The following is a 14,798-nucleotide window of genomic DNA, read 5'->3' as shown; positions in this document are numbered from 1 at the left end:
GAAGCAAAATTTCCGGAAGAATTCCGGAAATTTTGCTTCAGCATAGCAGTGCTCATATATATTTGCCGGCAACCCTTATACCGAATGCATGCACGGGATTCAATACCTTAGAATTTGACAAAACATAATTAGAGAAAAAATGGGTGGCGTCCAAGTCACGGTATATCAGGGTGATTTAACCCTACCTTAATTAATAGCCATTTTGAAAGTGATCAAAAGAGATGATTCGGCCGCTTCGAATAGTCCCTTCCATGGCTTGCATGACACTCATTTTCTCTTTTATATGTTATCATGTTTTGGACTATTCATTTCAAATAAACGCCCGGATTAGATATTGCAAAGATCTTAATCGATCGTTCGTGATCCTTCGTGCCCCTATAATAGAAATTGTTTTACTTAATTTCTTTCATTTATAGGATATTCACTTTTTTTTTTCTCCCTATTTGTCTCCATATTGTTTGCGTTGTATAAAAATGTTTTTTACTTTTTATTTTCTTTCCATTTTTTTCTTCTAATCCCGGTAGAATTTTTTATTAACCTTTTTTTTTCCCCTTCTAAATTATTAATTTAAGTAAAGATTTACAGGATATAACTTATATTACTGCTCTTGCACTTTTATTAATGCAAGTCCGAACTCTAACTAAAAATAGTTATAAATTTTTTTTTAGATGGTTTAAAGAATTTGAAACAAAATTGAAAAAAGAAAATTTGATAAAGCTTACATAGAATTTTAATTAAAAAAAAAAAAAAAAAAAAAAAAAAAAAAAAAAACTCTAACATGCTTTTGAAAAATAATAAAATATAATTAAAAAACATTCGTTACCCAAACATGCCCTTAGAAAACTCACCCTAAAATTTAAAAACTCTAAATTTAGTTCCAAAACTCTCACCCTCTTGTTGACTTTAGAAACCCAATGGGTACTAAATACATTAATTCATGAGGATTTAATGTTATCAATAAAACAAAAAGGTTTTGTCATTTTAATTTTCTCTTTTATCAACTAGTTCCTTAAATATTGTAAATATTCTGAAATCATCTTCTTAATGATCAGGTTTACATTGATGAGTTAGGTTTACTTAGGTTTAATGTGTGACTTACGCCTATAATATGCGTCAATTGTTAGATATTGTCTCTATATATGGCCTATATGCCACATATACAGTGTTTATTATATTTATTATAAATATAATATACAGTATTACGGTTAGGTAATTTAATTAATTTAGATTACCGTAATGGAATCGATTAATTGATTTAAAATCAATTAATAATATTGTTTCCTTGATGGGAGGAACAATACGGTACTTACCATATTTGAGGGTCCCTGACCTAGCCTATAAATAAACAGCCTGTGTACACCATCAGTACGGCAATATAGTCATAGGCATAGGTTAGAAGATCCCTCAAATAACATTTTCTTGTTCTTCAGATGGATCGTGGAGACGCTTGAGCAAATATGGCTAGAGGTAAGCCTGAATCCTGTTTTATTCGTTTTCCGCTGCGCATGTTAGATTAAGTAATATGTTGATTATTTCTAACATGTGGTATCAGAGCCACCTCTATGCTATTTTGCTTAGCATTTAATTTTGCTATGCATTATCAATGTTGAATTCAGTGTTTTATTTCGTGTTTATAACTAAATCTGTTATTCACATGCGGTTGATAACTCACTGTCGGGATATGAGCATTTTTTCCATTATAATATACAGTTTTTTGCTTTTGATTAGTACACATTGTTTTACAATATTGATATTGTTCATTATTGTTTATACAATATTCCAATATTGTGGTTTTTGTACTGTGATATTCACATACATATTGTGGAAAAAACTGTATAACTAAAGAGCATGAAAATTCTGAATTACTGTTTTGCCCCTGCCTGGAAACCAAGCTAAAGAGCCCCTCTGGTTTGCCGTATGGGTGCCCCTACAGAAAAAGCGGCGACCCTTGGGTCGCCGTTCCGGTACCTCAAGCAGCGACCGAAAGGCCGCTGCTTCTGCAGTAAAACGGCGACCCAAGGGTCGCCGTTCCAGCACCCAAGCAGCGGCCCCTTGGCCGCTGCTTCTGCAGTAAACGGCTACCCAAGGGTCGCCGTTCTAGCATTCCAACTGCAGTGAACGGCGACCTTTGGGTCGCCGTTCCCGTTGCCTCAATCAGCAGCGGCCTTTTGGCCGCTGCTTCTCCGGTACACGGCGACCCATAAGGGTCGCCGTGGTCGTCAGAGCGGCGGCATCTCTTGGCCGCCGCATAAGGGTGGCGGCGGCGCTGAAGGTGGCGGCGGCAAGGAGGCGGCTAGGGTTTCAAGTTTAGGTCTCCTAGGGTTTTCAACCCATTGTGATAATATGGGTCGGGTCTGGGTTTTGTTCTAATTCGGGTAGGGTTTTAATTTGGGCTAAAGGTATTTAGGGTCATCAAGTGGGCTGACCCACAATAAGGTAATTTCGGCCCATTTAGGAATCCGGGTTTTCGGGTTTATGAACCGGGTAAGGTTTCAACCCATCAAGTGAATCCGGGTCGGGCCGGATTAATTTTTAATTGCGGGTCGGATTGGGCACTGGGTATGGTTTGACCCATTCGGGTCAGCCCAATCCAGAAACCCATTAAGCCCTATTTAATTAAAAAAAAAAAAAAAAAAAAAAAGGGCCCATTAAGTGGGCTGATTTATTTTGGTCAGCCCAATACAGATACCCAACTCAATTAAGTGGGTTAACCCAATTGGGTCAGCCCAATACAGCAACCCATTTAAGTAGCCCATCAAGAATTAAAAAAATAGTAGGCTCATGTGGGGTTTAGAACTTGGGTTCACCAAGTGTAAAGGGCCTTGGCCACCTACTAAACCATTGGGCTATATTTTTTATTATGTCCTCATATTGCAGTTTTATTCCACTTATTATTTACAGTGTTGTATTTTAAGATTATTGGTTCTTTAATACATATATTGAGGAATATATTTTAATTGTTGAATTTATATTGTTATATATAAATTGTTTGATGCCTATAGACCTAAGAATAATCAACAATACCATAAATACTGGTGTGTTTACAGTAATATCTAAGAATGCAATGTCGGGGAAAGTTCTGGCAAGGAAAGTCTTGGGATTTAAGTGTGTCCGGTGTGACCCCCCTCACTTTCCTGGGAGCTCATCTGCTTGCACCTTGGAGAATGCTGTTTACCCCATTTAAGTATTGGTTTGTTATATTCTTGGGCTATTAAAGGGGCATCTATAAAGTTGTTAGATGTTAATGAAGTCGCAATTATTATTATGATTTTGGGAGAGTCAAAGCATCCCAATTTTTGAATAATAATTGCATCAAGATTACACACACGTAATTATCATGATAATTATGGGAGAGCCAAAGCATCCCATTTTTGTATGATAATTACATCATGATTACACGCATGAACCTCATAAAGATTTATTAGATGTTCATGAATTACAACGTGATTATTATGATTTTGGGAGAGCCAAAGCATCCTAATTTTGTAATAATTGCATAAGGATCATACACATGAACTTCATATAGAAAAATTAACATCGTCTTGTAGTTAATTCATAAATGTAATTACTTATCCCCAAAGGGAAGTTTTTATTTTTATTACTTAATTAGAATAAGATAACAAATTTAGTATTAAAAGTAAAATTTCTTTCGGTTGCCCAAAGGTACGAAGAATTTTATTTATTAATATTTAAATTTGCTTTAGTCTTGTTAATAAAGAGTAAATTTCATGCATGATGCAACCTTTGCCCACAGGTAGGTTGAAATTTACTATTTACTATTTAAATTGGCATTGGCTAATTTGAAATAAAGTTACTTCATAGCATTAAAGTATTTTTATTTTTTATTTTCTTGGTTATTGCAGCTGTTCATATTACTCTACTTTTGTGGTTTTATATTCCAATACATTATGGTAATATTTTTCTGACTGGAAAAAGATTAATATACTTTTTCATTTGAGCGTTTCTAATTCCATTATGGGAATGAAGGATATTGTAGTTTAGCTTAAGTCCCTAAAGATTGAGATTTTTAAGTCATTATTGGTCTATTTCAATTTTTTGAATTCTCTCTTCTAAGTGTAGAATTTTATCTTGTAACACACGTAAGGATAAATTGTTAGTAAATAAACTTCTAACCATGTGTGTTCAAGGATATGAGAGAATTTATAAAGTGTTCACATGATTATTCATGTCAAAGGAAGGACCAATAAATGCAATCATGTCCAACACTTAAAGCATGAGAATAAGGTGCCAATAAAGCATTATGGCAATCAAGATACATATTTCTCATGAAATAAGGAAAATTAAGGGCATATAAAGAAAGATTGCATGAAGTATAAGAAATGACTTAAAATAAAGATAATCTCTATATCTAGTATGTCGTGAATCTCTTTTAGTGACTCAATCAAATATATTGTGGATTGATTATGGTTTAACAATCCACATTGTCAACACAAATGCAGAGTCCTTTTTAAAATGGATAACACGTGTTTATAATTTGAGCTTGTTGGGATCTATAGGTTAATTTTAAAATTCAGTTATAATTTTGACCTCAAAAATGATTTATATTCCATAATCTTTTTGAAATCTATTTTCTAGTTTGGCTTATTAAAAATTTCAATTTTATTTTAAACTTGAAATTTTTCTTATTTTTTGGTGGAATATTGGTTGGGGTTTATTTAAAGTCTATTTAAAATTGACCTACGTCCCAATTTTTGAAACAAAATTATTTGTTTATTTCTGCATAGTGATGTTGACGTAAAGTAGAGTCTTTGAGAATTTAAAAAATGCTCTGGTTATGGCTTTGGAGATTGAAATATATCTCCATACAGTAAATAAAAGTCGGTAATTCACTGACTTTGGTTCTTGTGTGGGCTGCATAAGAGAAAGCATACCAACAAGACCACTAGAGGTGCCAAAGAGAGCATTTTGAGATTCTTGAGATCATGTACATTGAAAGGTGTTGACCTTTTCATACTCATTGCCTAAATGGTCAGAGATATTTTTTATCTCTTTTAGTGATGACCATATAAAGTTTATGTATCTCTATCTTCTAAATATTAAAGCTGGGGTATTGAATGCTTTCAATACCTATAAGGAAGAAGAAGAGAAACAATATGAAGATCATAAGATCTAATATAGGCATAGAGTATTAAGGTAGGTACACACAAAAGGAAATGATTAGTAATACTAATCTGCTATCACCCTTATAGAGTAAAGCTTTGAAAACCGTTGTGTATATGTTAAATAGGATTCCATCTAAGGTTATTCTTAAGACATTTTTTTTTTTTAAAAGTATGAAAAAGATGGAAGCCAAGTTTAAATTATTTACACATATAGGGTTGCCTTACTAAAGAGGGGATTTATAATCCTCGCCTAAGGAAATTAGATTCAAGGACAACCAGCGGATCTTTTATAAGCTATCTAGTAAACTTTAAAGGGTTTTAATGTTTTATTATCCTTCATATAATCCTAGGGTTGTTGATTATAAAATTTCTAGAGGATGTAGAACCTAGTGGGAGTGCTCATTCACATAAATTGGAATTTGAGGAAGCACTAGAGTTGGCTAAATCTCCTCCTCATAGAGGATGATTGATTGTATTCAGGGAAAATCAGATTGATTATCCTGAGCCACAATCAGTTCTGGAACAACCAACTCATACAGAACAGGTTCAAAAGTCTATTCTCCCATTGCAAAAATGCAGAGGAAGTAGAATTAAGAAAAATCCTATAGAATAAGGAGATCAACAATTCTTAGTGATCATGTTGTATATCTCCCAGAGTCTGATATTAACATTGGACATAAAGATGATCCAAATTTGTTTTCACATGCTATGAGTGGAGAAAACTCCACATTAAGATTCAGTGCCATGAAGTAAGAGATAAATCCATTGCTCAAAAGTCAAGCTAGACTCGTAGCCAATGTTTTTACTCATAAGGAAGGCATTGATTATCGTGAAACATTCTTTCCAGTGTCTAAGAATGGTTCATCAAGATAATCATAGCATTAGTAGCTCATTTTGATCCAGAGCTACATCAAATAGATGCGAAAACAACTTTTCTGAATGAGGATCTTAAAGACGAGATTTACATGAAACAATCAAAAGGTTTTATAAATAACAGTCAGAAAGCTTGCAAATTAAAGAATTCTATTTATGGGCTGTGATAGATCTCTCAATGGTAAAATACTTTTTACAAGGTTATTAGAAAACCTTGTTGATTAGTATATATACCTTAAGGTCAGTGGGAGTACAGTAATCTTTCTAGCCCTATATTTGCAAGTGGTGATTTAGGTTTGCTACATAAAGTTCACAAAACTTTGAAATGAAGGATTTGGGTGAAACCTCTTATGTCTTTTGACATAGAGATTCACAGAGACATAAAAAATATTAACATTGTCTCGGAAGGCCTACATTGAAAAAGTTTTGGAAAAATTTAGAATGAAGGATTTGCACCTTCAGTAGCAATTAAGAGGGACTAATTAAATACAGATTAATGTCCCAAAAAGGTATTGGAGTAAGGGCAGATGAAAAGTTTTAAGTGTCTGCATTATACATAACCATATGACTGACAATAAGTATATTGAGTCAATAAAGTGCTGCAAATAAAGTCTTGCGGTATATGCAAGGAACCAAGAAGTACAACTTAACCTAAGGATACACTTTCCATTTGAAGGTGGTTAGTTGTTTAGATTTGAGTTTTACTAATTGTGTAGATAGTAGAAAGTCTACTTTAGGGTATATATCTTTTTATTGAAGGATATATCCTAGAGATGCAGTATGCAGACTATAGTTGCTATGTCTACCAAGAAAGCTAAAAGTCTAGCGTGCTATGAATTTAGTACACAGGCATGATGGTTGAGACATTTGTTGAAAATCTCAATCTTGTCGATTTTACAGTTAGACCATAAAGATATTCTGCGGTAATTCTACCATAATCTTCTTTTATAAGAATAAAGAGTAGAAGCAGAAGTAAATCGACATCAAGTATCTCAGTACGAGAGATAACATTAAGAGACATAAAGGGTCTATTGAGCATATAAGTACTGAATTAATGATTGCGGATCCCATGACTTAAAGTTTACCGATAAAGAAAGAATAAAGTCATGCGGAATATATGAGACTCATTAATTCATTTTCGCTTGGTTTGTCTCTTTTTGGTCTATAGACATAAAGTTATGATAATAAAGATTTTGTGCACATTTTGTTATTTTATCCATGAGGATAAATAAAGTTGGACCCGAATGACTTATAGGAAGTTCATTCATAAAGCTTGATTATCCATAAGGTACTCATGTAAGGAGTGTTTTACATCGTGATACATGGAAGGGACGACCTAATTTTATAATGGTTTTACCGCCATGATTCGTGTGAAACATTTCTTATCTGAGTGGGAGGATTCCATAAGTGATTGGCCAAACTAAGGAACCTAATACCATAAAGTCATGTGTCATAAAGGCCAAGTGGGAGAATGTTAGATATTGTCTCCATATATGGCCTATATGCCACATATACAGTGTTTATTATATTTATTATAAATATAATATACGGTATTACGGTTAGGTAATTTAATTAATTTAGATTACCGTAATGCAATCGATTAATTGATTTAAAATCAATTAATAATATTGTTTCCTTGATGGGAGGAACAATACGGTACTTACCATATTTGAGGGTCCCTGACCTACCCTATAAATAAACAGCCTGTGTACACCATCAGTACGGCAATATAGTCATAGGCATAGGTTAGAAGATCCCTCAAATAACATTTTCTTGTTCTTCAGATGGATCGTGGAGACGCTTGAGCAAATATGGCTAGAGGTAAGCCTGAATCCTGTTTTATTCGTTTTCCGCTGCGCATGTTAGATTAAGTAATATGTTGATTATTTCTAACATCAATCACTTTGCTTTTCTTAATGTGTGACTTACGCCTTAGATACAACGTACCAAGCTGCAGAATCAGCTGCAACCAAAACACTCATTTCACACCATACCAGTTATTCTTAAAAAAGTTGCATTACTCGTTTTAAAAAGAGAAGGTAGGTAGTCATGACTCAGAGCATTCCTAGCAGCTTCCCTTTTTTTCCCCTTCATTTTCCCTAAATATAAGAAATAAAACTACTTTTTACTTTCCTATCAAAAAACACCCCACAGCAGCTTCCCTTCATTTTTCCCTATATCATTAAAATATTATTTTGTTATTTTTACTTTAATTAAAAGTAAGAAAAGAAAGAGATAAAGTAAGAGAGATATTATATTTTTAGAATAAACAATTGAATGGATTGGAAAGCACTGATCACTTCCTAAGGAACAAATAATTGTAGGGAAATTGTTATGGGGTGATTTTTTTGACTTTCTTAAAATTTTTCCTAAAATTTAAGGAACAGATCCCTTGTAGGAAGCTGCTAATAATGCTCCCATGGCATGCAACTTCCAGGTTATGCAAATGGCAAAATGCTGCACGACTTTTGACTAAGCTAACGTACAAAAGTAGGGTTCGTGAAGTCGTTGGGGAAACTTGGAGTATGGATCATTTAATAATGGTGAAATTGCAGAGAAATTTCGGATTGGGTGTGGATATGAGAATCTAGAGGGAAAACTTGTGCTGTACGGTAAAGCAACAGGGTAAGGAATATCGATCCTTCAAAGGGTTTTCAAACGTGCATGATACAAGCTTATCCAAACGTTCTTCAAGCAAGCAAGCAACGCCGGCCAGCATAAATAAATTGTGATTCACGTAATAAAGCAGCCCCACCATAATAATAATAATAATAATAATAATAATAATAATAATGAGTAAGGGAAGGTTTGGGTAACACATTTATTTTTATTTTTTTTTATTATTTTTTTTTAAAAAAAAAAGTCTACGATGATAAGTTTCGTTTATATTGGGCCTTATAGATTATGTTTAGGTTTTTTTTACTAGTTTTTATTTTGCTAGTTGTTTATACAACTGTGTGTTTGTGATGTCATAAAATTAAATGTAAGACTTCAATACTTTTATTTAATATCAATATGCACAAACCTAAATATATAAAGATTTTATATATCTCTATGCTTTTGTATTTATGTAAGTCCATCTCTTCAATAAAAAAAATAAATAAATAAATCGTCTCCCGTACCAAAATTTTTAGTTCCGCCCCTAACAATAACATTAAATTATCACAATGTGAAAAAAACAAAAAACAAAAAACAAAAACCTTGCCCATTTAAAAAGTTCATTCTGGATTAGGACACGCACCTTCAACTTTGACAAAATCCAAGTCAATGAGTCAGTTGAGATATAAATGTTAGTCTTGTTTAGCAAAGACATGCAGAGAGTGGTGGATTGTTAATTTTAAAATTAGTAAAAAGTAATGATGTAATATTAAGTAAAAAGAATTTGTATAGAAAAGTAAAAAAGTTTTGTAATATAATGAATTTTTTTATTTGAAAAATAATAAAAAAATTATTAATGTACTATAAAAAGTGAAAAAAAAAATGTGATTGTTTTGATTTGGATTATTATTAAAAAATATGAAAAAAAAAAAAAAAACATAAATAGTAAAAGACACAATTCTGTTTCGTTTATATTCTTGCCAAACAACTTTGAGTGATAGGAACAAAGACGAACAAGACAGGAAACCCTCTTTGGACTGATACGTGACCCGGCCCACATCGATCATTGTAACATTTTTGGACCATACCCTTATTTATTTCCGCATGGTGACAAAAATTGGCAGTAGACTTGTTTACGTGTTAGGTCGTTGGGTTAGTTAAGGTCCGCTCGGCCCCCCCCCCCCCCCGACAAAATACCCTTTTGGCAGAAGACTTTTTGATCGTTTTAAAAGTGTGAAGCTTCTTCTTCACCCCTTTCTTGAAATTTCAATTTTATCCCATATGGCATGAAAAAATCTTTCTTTGAAAAAAACTACTCCTGCTAACAGTAAAATTGAAATTTCAAAAAAGAGGCGAAGCTTATTGACTTCAAACCATTTAAATAAAAAAAAAAAAAAAAAAGTCATTCTCCCAAATGTCTAGCATTCAAACACAGCAGGTAATATTAAGAAAAAAAAAAATTTTAAAAAAACAGCAGGTAAAGCTTTAAATGAGATAGACTATAAATGGAGAATTGATAAACAGGAGACCGTTAACTATCATTTCTCCTTTAAATGAGATGGGACTTTTAAATGAGCTGGCAGTTTTTAATCCGTAGATTTTTTTTTTTTTTTTTAACAAATCGTAGCCGTAAACCGGCTTTTCTCCATTCATTTGGAACCGTTTCCGAACTAAACAGGGCATAAGTAGGCCAGGAGCCTCGTATCCTCACCACTCCAGCAGAAACCCCCTCCCCAACCCAACACCCTTTCGCAAAACACGCGCAGAGACAACCTCCTCTCCTGTCTCTACAAAAGATCCAACCCCTCTCTCTCTTTCTCTCTCTCTACCTGGCTTGAAGAATATTTCTTTGAACAACAATGAGCTCCAAGGTCCTTTCCCGGCGTTCGGGACCTCTGTGGCCACGGTCACTAATAATGGTACCAATAGCTACTGCATGAGCACCCCGGGGCCTTGTGATTCACAGGTGACGATATTGCTCGAGGTCGCCGCGGCGTTGGGGTACCCGATCAAGCTAGCCAGTTCTTGGCAAGGTAACGACGCGTGCGCTGGATGGAGTTTCATTACCTGCGATTCGCAGAAGAAGATTATAAACGTGAATTTCGGGAAACAGGGTTTTGTGGGGACAATCTCACCAGCCATTGCGAATCTGACATCGTTAAGGACTTTGTATCTAAATGATAATAACTTGACTGGTTCCATACCGGATAACTTGGCCTCCTTGCCGGGCCTGCAGGTTCTTGACGTTTCGAACAATAACCTTAATAGGTCGATACCGAAATTCACGTTGACGGTGAAGTTCAATGCGACCGGCAATCCGTTGCTTGGGAGTCCAGCCGGACCAGGGCCGGGTGGTAGTTCCGTCTCTACCGGTGTGATTGCTGGTATAGTTATTGCTGTTGTGATTTTCGTTGTGGTTTTGTTATTTGTTTCTATTAAATGTTATGTTGGAGGGCGGCATAGGAAGTTTGGAAGGGTGGAGAACCCTGAAAATGGGAAGGAAGTTTTTAAGAATCGCATAATCGGTGGTGATCCTCCAGTTTTTGAGGGCGGAAATGTCGCAATTTCAATCCAAGTTCTTAGACAAGTCACTAACAATTTTAGTGAAGATAACATTTTGGGTAGGGGGGGATCTGGAGTTGTGTACAAAGGAGAATTGCATGATGGGACTAAGATTGCTGTGAAGAGGATGGAATCTGTGGCAATGGGTAGCAAAGGAATGAAAGAATTTCAGGCTGAGATTGCAGTCCTTACTAAAGTTAGGCATAGGCATCTGGTTGCTCTTTTAGGATCCTGTGTCAATGGCAATGAGAGGTTTTTGGTGTTCGAGTATATGCCTCAGGGGACGTTAACACGGCATTTGTTCTATTGGCCTGAGAATGGCTGCTCTCCTCTTACTTGGAAGCAGAGGGTTACAATAGCATTGGATGTGGGACGAGGAGTGGAGTATCTCCACAGCTTAGCTCAACAGAGTTTCATTCATAGAGATTTAAAACCATCCAACATACTTCTTGGGGATGATATGAGGGCCAAGGTTTCGGATTTTGGTTTGGTTAAAAATGTGCCTGATGGGAAGGACTCTGTGGAGACACGTTTGGCTGGGACATTTGGGTATCTCCCACCCGAGTATGCAGGTAAGACATGTCTGAGATTTTTATTATCTTGTCTTAAATTGAATCAATCAGGATGTTGCCAAACTTTCAAATTTACTTGCAAACTATCTCTTCACATCCTGCTCAACTCGTAGAATTCGTATTCATTTTGCTCCCATATGTTTACCCCTTTTATTTGGGAAAGAAAAAAATCATATAAACATCCTGCATTCTGCCTGACAAGCTCCTAATATCCCAAATAGTATTAGTATGAGAATGATTGGAAATGTTAACTGTTAATAAAAGCATTATTTTGGACTTTTAGTTTACATTTTTTGAAACCTTAATTATCAATACAAAACACTGTTATGACTATGAGATCTTGATCATTTGCATTTTGTTCTCCCATAACCAGTTTTGCATTATCACATGGTCAAAACTATTCTCTAACCAATCACCCTGTTAATTTTTTGGGGCTAGGTGTCATACATTTACATACTCAAACATATTTTCCTTTTTTGGGGGGAGTGATGTTTTCTTTTCATTTGCTTGTGTCATATATATGGATTTTGTCTGCACGACATTTCATCATTTTCTTTGTTTGTCAACAGCTTCTGGTAGAGTGACAACAAAAGTGGATGTGTATGCTTATGGAGTGGTTTTGATGGAGCTGATTACTGGTAGAAAAGCCCTGGATGATAGTGTGCTAGATGAGTGGTCTGATATGGTCACATGGTTCCGCGGGGTCCTAATAAACAAGGAGAACATACCGAAGGCCATTGATCAAACTCTTAACCCCGACGAAGAGACCATGGAGAGCATATACAAAGTAGCCGAGCTGGCAGGACATTGCACTGCTCGGGAGCCATACAAAAGACCAGATATGGGGCACGCAGTCAGCATCTTAAGTCCTCTGGTGGAGCAGTGGAAACCATCTTCTCAAGAAGCAGAAGAGAGCAATGGCATTGACTTAGACATGAGCCTTCCTCAAGCTGTGACGTGGTCGCTTTTTAACGTCAATAATAAAAACCACTCACAATCTTTTTGAAACGTCAATAATAAATATTATTCGCAATAGTACGAATTACTGTAGGATAAGTTTATATTAAGAGTGTCAAGCCTCAAGAATTGCGTTGGTTGTATTATAAGTCTTAATAAAACTTACTCTTAACTTTAAAGAAGAGTCTAAATTTTGGTTATTTTTCAACCTACTCTTTATTAACCATTGTTAGTGAAATTTTTGCATAGCTATTAAACGTATATGCACTCAAGTATAAAACTACCGGAAAGTTTTGGCTTATTTAACAGTTTTAGTTACCTTAAAACCATTTAAAATGTTAACTTTTAGTTATTTGAGAGAGATAAATGCAAAATTAATTAATGTGATTGGCATAAATTACAAATTGTTTTCTATCGTATCAAAGTGAACTTAAAAGTTTCTAGGATATGCCAAAAAAACAATTTAGTCCATGAAGTCAAATTTTGTTAAAACATTTGGCAGATTCGTATCACGTCAACGGAAATAAAATAATGACATATGTTATTTTTAATAAGAAATATAAATATATAAAACTTATAAAAAAAAAAAAAAGAAAAAAAGGATAAAGATATGGTTGTTGACTTGTTGCGATCGAGTCTTGAAATCTAAATTTTTTATTTTTTGGCTTCATAATTTCTTCAATATTATTTCATAATTTGTCCAACAAAAGAAATAGGCAACAACAATCACTGCCATCCTAATTGGTACACTCGTCAACATGTTTACAAGCACCAAAAGAGACTCCACGACCACACTCCCATCTTCTCTCTATTATTTTCCTTTCCCCCTCAACCAACTAACAAGTGGATTAATTAATTTCTAGCGATAGACTTAATTTGGAGTCGATCGATGATGGTGCTGGTGTTAATTAATGGACAACGACCGCCATGTGGATGTCAATTAGGCCGTTTAAAAATACTCTATGTTAAAGATATGTTATGTTATTGGGATAATAAAAAATAAAGACACTCATTTTAAAAGGAATTTTTTTTTTTTTTTTTTAAGAAACGCTTTTCTTTATTAAATTAAAACACAGTTTTTTCCTTAAAGTTTTTATACAATATAAAGCGTAAGAACTGGATAAAAATATACTTAATTCTCATTATTAAAATGTCACATTTTTTATATTTATAATTTTGCTTGCCGTTCGATATATGAAACAAGTTAAATTCACATAATTTGAGAATCTACATCCTGATTCGTGAGAAAGAGGGAGTGATTGAATTAAGGGTTAAATATATTTTTGGTATATGTGGTTTGAAACTTTATTTTTTGGTACCTCAGTTTCATTTTTCTTCACAAATAGTACCTAAATTTTGGAAAAAGACGAAATTAGTATCTTTGTTTATTTTTCCGTCCAATATTTAATGGTCTGCCACATGTCAACTGTTTTTTAAGTCAGATTATTCTGGCTTAGAGTTTAGGAGGTCCTGTCCCTCTTTCTCACGATGTATTTTGCAAATTTTATAATAGCACATACTATTTGTTAAAAAAAAAAAAAAAAACAAAGAGAACCAGCATTCATTAAAAAGGGGACCCAAAGGTCCAATTATATATATATATATATATTTATTTTATTTTGTCCCAAAACCTAAAATCTCAATTCCATCCCTCTTAGAATCTCATCTCAGCTCTTACCTTTTACTAAGCATATTCGAATCCCAATTTTTTATTTGTATTTTTATTTATTAATAAAGAGTACCTGCATTCATTAAAAAGGAGACCCAAAGGTCCAATTACAGCAATTAAGGTGTACAAAGACTCCCTAAATACAAAATCAGAACTAATTTCTGATTTGGGAGCAAACTACCTAAAAACACCCAAAGATTACAAGAACATATATTGGAAGCCACTTTTAACAAAAACGCACCACTACTAAAATTAAAAGAGGGCTGATCTATGCTAAAAAGCAAAGAAATCCAATAATATCCGAGCATCAAAGAGGCAGCCTACGGATCTAACCAAAGAAAAAACATCCGACAATGGATCTGGCATCAACAGAGCATGTGAAGAAGATCGCATAGCAAAAAAAAAAAAACACCACGCCAACGACACGAAAGATGGCCGAAAAAC

The 14,798-nt window shown here is 34.3% G+C and overlaps 1 protein-coding gene across 1 annotated transcript; it reads left to right on the top strand.

The window, feature by feature from the left end:
* The first annotated feature begins 1,917 nt into the window (after positions 1–1,917).
* LOC133872652 (receptor-like kinase TMK4) lies at positions 1,918–12,885 on the top strand. Its single transcript, XM_062310257.1, has 3 exons — positions 1,918–2,070; positions 10,273–11,728; positions 12,298–12,885. The coding sequence occupies exons 1-3, from the start codon at positions 1,918–1,920 to the stop codon at positions 12,732–12,734; spliced, it is 2,046 nt and encodes a 681-aa protein (XP_062166241.1). The 3' UTR covers positions 12,735–12,885.
* The last annotated feature ends 1,913 nt before the right edge of the window (positions 12,886–14,798 follow it).

This window comes from Alnus glutinosa, chromosome 1 (genome assembly GCF_958979055.1).
Source record: "Alnus glutinosa chromosome 1, dhAlnGlut1.1, whole genome shotgun sequence".
Lineage (NCBI taxonomy): Eukaryota > Viridiplantae > Streptophyta > Magnoliopsida > Fagales > Betulaceae > Alnus > Alnus glutinosa.
The sequence above is the reverse complement of the archived record's forward strand: the minus strand, read 5'-3'. Positions and strand labels throughout refer to the sequence as shown.